This window comes from Oncorhynchus nerka, linkage group LG13, assembly GCF_034236695.1.
Source record: "Oncorhynchus nerka isolate Pitt River linkage group LG13, Oner_Uvic_2.0, whole genome shotgun sequence".
Lineage (NCBI taxonomy): Eukaryota > Metazoa > Chordata > Actinopteri > Salmoniformes > Salmonidae > Oncorhynchus > Oncorhynchus nerka.
The window spans coordinates 69,995,408-70,006,537 of record NC_088408.1 but is presented as its reverse complement, the minus strand read 5'-3'; the positions used below and the strand labels follow the sequence as shown (position 1 = coordinate 70,006,537).

Here is an 11,130-nt window from a genome sequence, read left to right as displayed (position 1 = left end):
AAGGTCGATTTAGAGCTCTTTGCTTGTCCATTATTAGAGCTATTAAAATGCTGACATTTCCTGGGTGGTGCTATCTTGAACAGTTTATGCAGAGTGGAATGTTGGATGTGAGTGTCTTGGGGGTTGTTACATAAGATAAGTGTTTGTGCTCTGAGCTCTGTCCTGTCCTACTGCTGGTGATGAAAAAGGAAGGTTGGGACAGACCTGGGGAGGCAGCTCTGCACTTGAAAAGGGTCCTGCTGACCATTTGACATCTGTCAGGGGAGGAAGTGGGCCGGGCCTAAGTCCAACCCCCAGAACATCACACTCCTCCACCCAGTTAGGTCATGTTGAGGAGCATACATGGATGTAAACTATCTATCAGCACTAACATCAGCCTGTCTTCTGATTATCTCAGTCGACTATACAGCATGTGTTCTGTATGACCGTTCATTGATATCTGTTTGGCTGTAGAAATGAGCACAGTATTTAGATTATAGTCCAATAAGACAAATGCCCTATCAGTTATTTAACATCACAGATGTTGCTTGCTATTCTAATATTATTTGTAAAATGAGAACACTGGGGGAGTAATTCTTTGTGGTGATTTGGGTCACAGTTATGCAACACTGGGTCACTTTGTTTTCCACTGCACTCCCTATGAACTCTGGTAATTGAACCTAAAACATTGTGTATTTTGACTTCCAAGTTAATTTTCATCATGTTAAATCAATTTAGTATATTGAAGAGGTGTTCTTAAATCAGTATTTTTTTAAAAATTCCAGTAGCGGTACATAGCTGTACTTATGTCTGTGGTACTGCTGATAGCCCTGTCCTGACAAAAAAAAAACACAAACAGGATATTGGGGGAGTTAAACTTTAAAAAAAAATCTTCTTCCTGTATTCTCCTGTCAGCCATAGCCCAAACCATTTCCCACCCTCAAGTACCAACAGTCTGCTGACTCAGCATCTCCTCCTAGAACAAAGAATGGGGAATGGAATATGCTCCTGGCATATCTCTACTAGACTAGAGAATAGATCAAATAATGTTGCAATTCACTCCACAAAGTGCTCTCACTTGGATTGGATCTCATTTGATAGCTGGGGCCCCAGCGATCTATGACTGTCCAGGATATTTTAATTTCATTACAGTGATCTTCTCTGCCACTACATTTCCGCCACATCAACTAATCACTAATGACTGGGATGACTCTACTGTGACATGACTCACTGAGATGGGAGATCAATTCTAAAGTTAAATTGGGACCTTTATACAGAACGTCCTCTATTCTTCTCCCGACACTAACACTGTCAGATAGGGTAAACAACGTGTGCATCATGTATCAGCTGGGTAGAGTGAGTTCATCAGGAGAGGAGGGCGGGAGAAAGGGAGCCAAAGATTTTCCTCACTAATGTCACAAAGAGCCTACTAATGAATTGAGCTGAGTAAAAGCCCTTGGCAGCATTGTCCCCTGGAGGACGACTCCCACCCTCCCTCCCGGGCTTTACGGCAGTCATTAGCAGCTGACATCCGTGAAAAGGGGCCATCAGGCTGCTCTGTGCTTGCTGCTGTGAAAGGAAGCCAACTGCCCCCAATTTTCATGCTCTTAACGCTCGTTCAGAGGGAGAAAGATGACTGTGGCATGTTTTATTATGCAAGTGGGTAAATCTCAGCAGGTGAAGTCACTCCCCTGGCCAAAGGCACAATAGTGCAGGGTCTTTAATGCATGCTGAGCCAAAGGAAACGGGAGTGTGGTCCTCGTTAGGTCAACAAAGGTAAAATACAAACACCAGAGTAGGAAGTGTTGCTATGTGATTTTCAAAAGTGCAAAGGCACAGATGAACAATGTTATGGAGTGTGGATAACAGTTTACCATCTTTAATTCTATATCCTATCAACCTGGACTTGCATTAGGTCATCTATTTTGACCTCGAAATCTGACAGCAATAATCAAATCCGAGAGAACTGAACTCATAGAAAACAGCCAGTGGAAAGTCCTGATATCCCAAGAAGGGAGATTGATCAAGGCCCAAATTCAGTTCAAGGCTCGTTCAGAGGGAGAAAGCGCTATGACATACTTTTTTTTTAAAGGTAATTTATGCTTTAGCCGACCTGCGCAGAGTTTACCATTAATGTGATCTCCACAAACGTTAAGGAAAATGCCTTTAAAAGTTGCGTTGACTGCTGTATTGTCATGCACTATAATGCACCAGGCTCCCAAGAAATTAATGCTTCATTAGCTTTGAAGAAAACAGTGAAAAACAGTTAGAACTTTTTTTTTATTCCATACAGATGACATTAACATATCAGTAAAGCAATTTATTACACACAAAATGTTTTTATTTTTTACAAAAATATTTACCAGGGAGAAACTAAATCCAAACACGAAATAAATAGACAATTCAGCAATAAACATACATTTCACTGGGAGGAACGCATACATTTTTCAGGCCTTAGGCCTAAAGACAGTTGTGATATCAAACCAGTCCACACCACTACTCTGGTAAGTCATTCTGAAGTATATTGTCTCTGTTCCACTCCGTTATTCTCTCTGCTGGTTGGCATTTCTCCTGACCCAGGTCCTTCTCTTTCAGCCCCAGCATACTGTAGTATGGCCGTGAGCTCTGGATCAGCAGTCAGGGTGTGGTGTTGGACTTGGGACAGAAGAAACACAGGTATGACGGCATAGTAGCATTTATGAGGTCTCGCTGAGTCACTTGTGAGACTGCAGTCCTTCTCTTTTGGGAGAAACTGAGGAGCTGCTTTCACCAGCACGAGTAAGAGAATAGTGGGTACTGGCTCCACTCAGCCACATTGCCATGGTGATATCCATGGTGCACAGCCGGGGTACTGTAGTCAGAGGGCAGGTGGTGAGGGGGAGGGTACTGGACGGGGCTGGGCCCGCTCCACTGGCCCAGGGTCTGCTCGGTGCTGTAAGGGGTGTAAATGTGGTGGCTGAGGACCCCTGGCTTGCCTGCCTGGGCCATGTTGAGCACCCCTGTGTAGTCCTGGTGATGTCCTGCAGAGGGCTGGGTGCCACAGGGAGATGGTCCGATCTCATGGGTAGAGGGCTTGGAGGCCTCATGCTCTGGGACTGTGGCTACATCAGAGACTCTGGACTCAAAGCTGGCGCGTCCAGAACCCCCGTTGCTGCTGCCAACGCTGGAGGAGGGAGATGGAGACTTCCCGTATTCATGGAACCTGAGGACAGAAGAGAAGGCAGGGTGGTGGTCAGTGTTATCTGCTTTGATGACAATGTAGAAGTGAGATATACAGCAGAATGAACATGAAAGATAGCATGCTGTGGTGCCTACCTGTAAGGCTGGTATGAAGCTGGGGCTGGTACTAGCTGCTCTGCATTGTACATTTCTCTGGCGTCAGGTCCAGGGGGTGAATCTGTCCGGACGTGGTGGCCATGCTCCCTCTCAGGCCCCCAGGGGGAGTAGCGTTCCTCTTTCACCACTTCCTCCTCTTTGGTTTTGGGGAGTTCTGCTTGCTCTCCTTCGTATCCTTCAAATGATGACCTGGGGAAGTCTGAAAAACACACATGACATCAGACCCACTAAGCTCAGGGAAGAACTATTTCTACATGAAGGGATGAGTAATTTGGTCACCAAGTGGTGAAATCCAATACCAGGAGGACTGTCCTCATCTGACTCTCTGCTTAGACAATCAATTTTCTTTGCTTTATTCTCTGGGCAGGCTGGGTTTCTGTTAGCGCGCCTGCAGCGGGAAAGATAATAGGGCCGATCATTAGTGAACTTATATTCAAGACAAGCATATAATAGAACAATAGTTATAGTAACTATTCTACCTTTTCGTATTAGTTCCTTCGTCTCTAAAGCCTTTCGCAAATGGGTTGTGGTCGATTTTCAGCTTGGTTATCTAGGGGAGAAAGAGTTGCTTTAAACACCTAGTGCCTTGTTACCAGATGCTTGCTTGGGGAAATAAAGGGTAGTGCCCTGCTCTGCCAGTGACTGCAGTGAGACTGACCTTAGTGTTCTGGTAAGCAGTGACGGAGGTGAAGGAGGTCTCGGGGAAGGTAAAGGTCTGGAATACACTCCAGCGTACACTGTACATGTCGTCTGCCTGGACAATGTGGAAGCGCGGGTGGTAGCGATGCATGGAGTGCAAAATGATCTGATAGAGATGCACAGTTAGTTTAGTCACTGGAACAATGACAACGCTTAATATCATCAAAGTTAAATAATTTGCCAATGCTCATAGAAGAAGTCTATATCTATTATTACAGAGCTTGACAATGCCTTCTTACATGGCCATGTTGGTCTAGGGTGTTGTTGGTAAGCTTGAGCTTGAGGAAGGACACGGTCTGTTTCATCCAGTGGCTCCCAGGGGCTGGAGAGTCTGGATGCAGGTACGTCCGGCAAGGGGGCTGTGGCTCTGCTTTCCCAGCCACTTCCCATTTCTCTTTATTCCACTGGAAGGAGACCAAGAAATTGAGTAAAAACAAACTTTGTTTATCTGTCATACAAGGAGGGTGAGGTGATTTTCAGAGGATCCCTGCCTAACTTTAAGGAGGCTAAAAGAGAGAGTGATAGTTTGGCTTGCACCACCCACAGAGAGAAGGGGGCAAACAGCAGGGGATAGAACAACAGGAAGAGATAATGCCCTGTGATGTCCAATGTCAGAGGGGTGATGAGTAGAGGCTGGAGTGGAGCTGGATCTCGTCTGGAGATGCTGGCCATTAGAGAAAAGCTATCGCTAATGTCAAGATTGTTTTTTACAAGCCGGGGTTGTGTCATTTCTAAATGTAAAATTCTCCATGATTTCAATGATTTTGCTCATGAAAGACAATGGATATGTATTAAAGTGCAAACATGCTAAAGGTTCTTACCTTATACCTGAAACCATCCACAGGAACCATGTCAACCAGCAAGATGTACTTGGAACAAGGCATCAGCCCAGAAAGGTTGATTTTACAGTGTGGAAACATTCTCCTGTAAAATACAAGGATAATCATTATCATGACAGTCCACACAAAAAAATGCTACTTCTTGAAGCAATTTCGATCAAGTACATTGTAATTGATCATGGCAGATAGAATTGGAAGCTGTGGTTATCTTACCTGCCCGGTTTAGTGATAATCATCTCTGTTCCAATTTCATGGAAAGACTTCCAGAGTTCTGGGTCCTCCAGAGTCATCCTGATGTTGCCTTGGTGATAGGCGTCGGGACCACCGGGAATAGAGGAGGAGGGTGGAGCAATAAAGTTGGACTTCATGTCTAAGATGTAGATGTGGAAACCATCATTAAGACACAGCCATAAACCAAAACTGATGGATGACTAGCTGATCAAGATGAGAACTGAATAGGCCGGGATAAAGAGGAGCATTTCATATACACAGAGTAGACTAAGAATACAACCCGAACTATTGATATAGGCAATGAGAGCTTATGACTTGAATGTGTGATGTCCCAAGGGAGGTTTGATGACAAAAAGAGCTTCAGGACCAACACTCACCTCTGATGGACTGCATTCTTTAGACGAGTTGGTGCAACAAGAGGTGCGCCAAAAATATAATGTATCAGTAAACTGGTTCAGTGATATCCAAAGTAGTTCACAGTCCCTCCTTGGTGCTGCACATCTGTCTTGGGCTTTCAGTATATTCCACTGGTGCCGGAAGCATAAATTGAGGGGTGGTAGGTCCAATAGTGTTCTAACAGCAATCACTTCGGGCACTCTAGAACTGTTCAACTGGAGGACAAGGTGTCCCTGACTTTTAAGGAGATCCCAGGGGTGGGAGTGGCCAGGAGAGAGAGCCATTCCCAGGCTTTGAAGTGGCACAATGATGAGTCAATGTCCCACTGTGATTGGAGGGTTGTGGAAATCAAAGAGACTTAACAGGGCCTTGATACCGTCTCCACAGGAAGGGGGACGGAGGAAATGCATCTTTATTAACTGCTAAGAGACTTTTAAACAAATATGGACAGGCTTCCCCACTGGAGAACGGGGCCTGCAGCGGCACCAAAATCTGTGTAAATATCATTCACACAGACGTAATCACACACAGAAAGTCCATTTAGTGTCCTCATGCAATGTGATAAAATAGCCATTATAATTCATTTGACACAGTTAATACAAGTTCAGGGAAGTGAGATCAACCCTCACAAAATATAACATTTGAGTCGGGGTTGCAAAGCTACTGATACAATTAGGGTTGCAAAGCTACTGATTTTCCAGAATTATCAATAATAACAATAATTACTTCATTTTGGTATTAAACAGAAAATCTATGGCAATCTAACGTAACTTTGCTAGTTTATAATTGAATAACTTTTATTAAAACTTTTTTAAATATATCCATATATAGTATTCCTTTTTGTAACTGTGTCCATATTGTCCATCAGTTTCTAGTAGATAGACCATATGGTTCAAGAGAAAATAACCTTATTATTAAAAAAGCATCTAATCAACAAATATTATTTTGTGCACTATTGAAATTTTATGTGCACAATTTAAAAAAATTTTTTAACCTTTATTTAACTAGGCAAGTCAGTTAAGAACAAATTCTTATTTTACAATAATGGCCTACCCCGGCCAAACCCTCCCCTAACCCGGACGATGCTGAGCCAATTGTACGCCGCCCTATGGGACTCCTGATCATGGCCAGTTGTGATACAGCCCGGGATCGAACGAGGGTCTGTAGTGATGCCTCTTGCACTGAGATACTGTGCCTTAGACTGCTGCGCCACTCAGGAGCCGCCCAAAACATAAAAAGGACATAAAAATCATTGAAAGATACCAAAATGGTAGTTTACTGGTAAACTTCGAAAGTTTCCAGGACTATATATATATACCCTCCCTTTGCAACCCGTGTCACATTCCTTAATTCATGTTTTTGCCAAACGCCAGCCCAGACACTTTGTTTACTATAATGCTGAGGGATGGGGCTGGAGAAATGTAACCATTCTCAAATTCATAGATGGAGCTATGGAGTGACAGTTCATGAGATCAACATGATAGTTTTGAACATATTTGGAGCTATATATTGCTTGTTAACAGATACATTGTTTACAAACAATGGAGTAACCTTGTATTTTGGGTTTTGATGGGGTAAGACAGTTATATTCTTCCAAAATTAATGGGTATATATCATTGATTGAAATTACCATTGAACAGCAGTAACTATTGCTGAATGTAGCTTTAATTCCTTTTTTTATGATTACCAAAATAGTATGTTGAATGAACTTGTTCACTTTGAACTTGTGTGCTTCTGACAATAAAATGTAAGAAATGCTATCCCATCTTGAGTCACTCTTCCAACACAGTTATAACATAACTGTAAAATATACACGTGTCATATGTATATCATTTGCACTATTGGTTGAAACAATGACTTAATCTTGCCCAAACAGGGTCTCTGCCATGTCTCATTCTCCATCTGAGAAAGTGAGGAGTGTGTGAGGGACCAATAAACCTATAATGGTGTAATAACTTACAATAATACCGGTGTCTTTCTGTAGGTGAGTCTTACCTGGGGGTGAGCCAGGTTGGGTGTTGGGGCTGGAGGCAGTGCCCTGGGGTTGTGTATTGATCTGTCTAGACAGGACAATGCTCCGATAGATAATCTCATTAGGGCAGTTTCCCTTGTAGGCCACAGTTTCTCCATGCGGAGAGGCACTGTATGGGCCAGCAATTAACAGTCAGTTAGCACCACAGGGCCAAGGCACCACAGCTTGAAAGAGACAGAGGCAGAGACAGAAGGAAGGCTGGGCACAACCTCCCCTCCATTCCAAAGGAGCCCTCCCTCCCACACTCGCCATCTTCCAGGCAAATCCGCAAGCGTCCATTGGCTATGTGTCCTGCATTCACCTGTATTTGCCTCTGTTACCACAGGCTAAACAAATGCTAAACAGAGAACCATTCGCAGTACTTCAGCAGGGTTCCTCCTCATCTCCACTTCCTCTGGCACTTAAAGTTCCTCAAATACCCTCAATAGATCTACAAACAGGTCTTACTCAGCTTTGTTCTACAAAACCAAGCAGTTTTCATACAGTCCCTATACAATTAGTCAGTCTCTCATTGTATGCTTATGTGGGCATATTGCATACAGTTCCTCCAGGGGTAGTATTGTATGGTCCAAGTTTCCATAGTATTATTGTGAGCCCAATTGTCTTTGTAATTTGCGTCTGTGAATCTGTATAAGCCTATCACAGGAGGTTGGTGGCACCTTATTTGGGGAGGACGGGCTCGTGGTAATGGCTGGAACAGAATCAGTGGAATGGTATCAAACACATAGTTTGTGTTTGATGCCATTCCATTTACTCTGTTCCAGCCATTATTATGAGCTGTCCTCCCTCAGCAGCCTCTACTGAAGCCTAAGTTATCATGTGGGAGACCATACTGTAAGTATGGAACCCCATTTGTGAGAAATACTAGAATAGTTCTAAATTGATCTTGATACCTTAAAAGGTCCATAAAGTTAGCCCTTTGGAAATGGCTGTATTAAACCAGGCAACTAGAGAAACATCCCTCTAAGGAATAGCAGTTAAACAGGCCACAGGAGAGGTTTACAACTAGAAAGCCTGGGCTGTGAGAATATTGACTGGCTATTTTAAAGAGCTTAAGTTGAGTCAATGTATATTTCTCCCTTTACTCCAACAGAACCACTCAGAGAGACCAGCATTGGATTTTCACAGCACAGGTCCTCACGTTGACTCTAAAAGGCTATTTTGGAGGGGGAAAAGACAGATGTCACATGCATAACTGGTTCCACCAATCCCCCTGCATAGAGGGCCAGCCTGCTAGTAGCACTCTGAGCTTTAGGAAGTGTGATGTGGTTTCAGTCTCCTTAAATGTGAAACCAATTGTTGCTGAGGAGTTATTAATCACAGGTTCAATGTTGCTCTCCTCACTTTGCACTTCTGAGGACAAATGCATATTCGCGGGGCCTCTTGTGCCGTCTCCCTGGCGAGAGCTTTCCAGCAGGGGCTTCCTACCAGTCACCCAGCATCAGTCCTCTCAGAGCCGTGTCATGAGAATTCAAAACAAGGATGGCTCAGCTATTTGTGTGATTACAAGAGTGTGTCTTATTTCAGGAAATGGAGAAGGGACCAATTTTGACGTGGCATATTTTAGGTAATCATGGTTTAAAGGCTTACAGGGAAGTCTAATGTGAGCATGTCACTTTCAGAGCTAAGGTGTACATTTCAGTGGTGGCGGTGTCAATTCCATTATGCAGTGAAGATGGAGGTGATAGCCAGGTGTGATAGCCAGGCTGTTGTCCGTGGCAGAGGATACAGGCCAGTCAGGGTGGCAGGTGAGGGTTTACTATTATATTTGACAGATGCTGCTGTTTGCTATATTTAGACGTGGGTAACACATCAGGGGAATTGTGGCCTTGAAGACAATGACTGAGTTAAGAACTAGTGTAGCTAACTATAATCACAGTGAAGTGACCCAAATAGTTGTTATTCAATCTCTTTGAATGTTTTTAATGAGTCAACACTGAAGCACTGGGTTGTAGATCTATGACAAAATATGTCAAACAACATAAATATTCCCTTTATTCTCAACATAACGTATGAAAAGAAGAATAAAGACCACCCCTAACATGATCTCTACACTGGATGTAACAAAGTTGTAGAAAGTAATACCATTGCCATAACAGACATGGGATAGAGATTCAGAGAAGGCAAACAGTAATTTACAGTATATAAAAATGAACTCAAATCAAATTTTATTTGTCACATGTGCCAAATGCAACAGGTGTAGGTAGACCTTGCAGTTAAATGCTTACTCACAGGCCCTTAAACAACAATGCAGCTAAGAAAAACACCTACAATTAAAAACATTTAAAGTAAAGAATTAAAGAGCAGCAGTAAAATAACAATAGCGAGGCTATATTCAGGGGGTACCGGAATAGAGTCAATGTGCGGGGGCACCGGTTAGTCGAGGTAATATGTACATGTAGGTAGAGTTATTAAAGTGACTCTGCTCACTCACCAAGTTTGTGTCAATAGAGCTAATGTTTCTTGAATGTTCTCCAAGTCCGATGAGCCTACTAGGGCCCAACCTCCCTGCAAAGCATTGGTCCTCAGAGCGGTCTATGGCGGGGCCGCTGGCCAGGCCACTCTGTCTGCTCACTGATAACCTTTACCACTGATGCTCTACCTCCCAGGTGTCAGTCTCTGGCCATTTGTTTTAACTGTGCAGATCCCCTTGTGCTGAATAGTTAACAGCTGCCAATACACAGCCGGGCCCAAGGATCAGACGGCTATCCTCCAGCCCAATAAAGAGCCCCTGCAGTGGGCCGACGAGAAATCTCACACCTTTGGCCCACATTAACTATGCAGCATGCCCTTTTGATGCCTTAATTGGTTACTTTGAGGGTTTGTATAGGTAGCAGTCGCTGGCTAAAGACAACCTGATGTCAGTGGTGCTCCAATCCCTTCTGATTCAGCCTACCGGTACATCACCTCAAACACTGGAAAGACTCACCTTTGTTAAACCTGACATCAGGGCTATTAGTTTTGTCATTTTGTGATTGTTGGCTGACAACTTCATCTCAAGTGCAGTTTGTTTCAGCTATAAACAACAACTATGATGTTCTTAATCAGTGAATCTTAAAGATGATTGCACAATAACACAGGATACATTCTGAAAGGATTAAATTGATCTAACATAGTGACCACTTTTTCTCTGCAAAACACTGAGCACAGAAGAAAACTGTCAGTGAGGCACTTCGGAATTAGTTTAAATGCAATGTTTGTGACTTACATTTGCATTCTTTAGATGAATACTCTAGATAATATAGTCAGGCCCATAATTAGTCACCCTTGATATATTGTATGCTCATAACATTTGGTAAATGATATATTATAATAATACAATTGCTCAAAGAGATTTTGCTTCTGTTTTTCAACGCCAAACCCACCACTACTGTGTATGGCACCACTAGCTGTATTGTCATGTCATCTGAGCATAGCACCGGTTCCAATCCAAGTGCCAATGTCGTTAATCAAACTCCAGGTGGTGCTATGGTCAGATTACATGAAAAACACGCTTTTTTTGGCCACGTACACACACCAGTAGTGGGTTTGACGTCGAAAAACGGAAGCATATGCAGAAAAGTACCTCATATGGTAAAATATGGTGGTGCATCTTTGATGTTATGGGGATATTTTGCT

The 11,130-nt window shown here is 43.2% G+C and overlaps 1 protein-coding gene across 1 annotated transcript; it reads right to left on the bottom strand.

Moving 5' to 3' along the window:
• Window positions 1-2,745: 2,745 nt before the first annotated feature.
• On the bottom strand, window positions 2,746-5,477 carry tbx16 (T-box transcription factor 16). Its single transcript, XM_029679006.2, has 9 exons — window positions 5,462-5,477; window positions 5,067-5,223; window positions 4,836-4,938; window positions 4,254-4,418; window positions 3,974-4,120; window positions 3,795-3,865; window positions 3,615-3,703; window positions 3,295-3,514; window positions 2,746-3,181 (listed from the first exon to the last, which is right to left on the bottom strand). The coding sequence occupies exons 1-9, from the start codon at window positions 5,475-5,477 to the stop codon at window positions 2,746-2,748; spliced, it is 1,404 nt and encodes a 467-aa protein (XP_029534866.1).
• Between the last annotated feature and the right edge of the window lie 5,653 nt (window positions 5,478-11,130).

Coding starts and splice junctions, on each gene's coding strand:
- tbx16 (XM_029679006.2), bottom strand. Junction 4,121..4,253: donor CCCTAGACCAACATGGCCAT/GTAAGAAGGCAT, acceptor CATCTCTATCAG/ATCATTTTGCACTCCATGCA. Junction 3,866..3,973: donor CTGCTTACCAGAACACTAAG/GTCAGTCTCACT, acceptor TTTCTCCCCTAG/ATAACCAAGCTGAAAATCGA.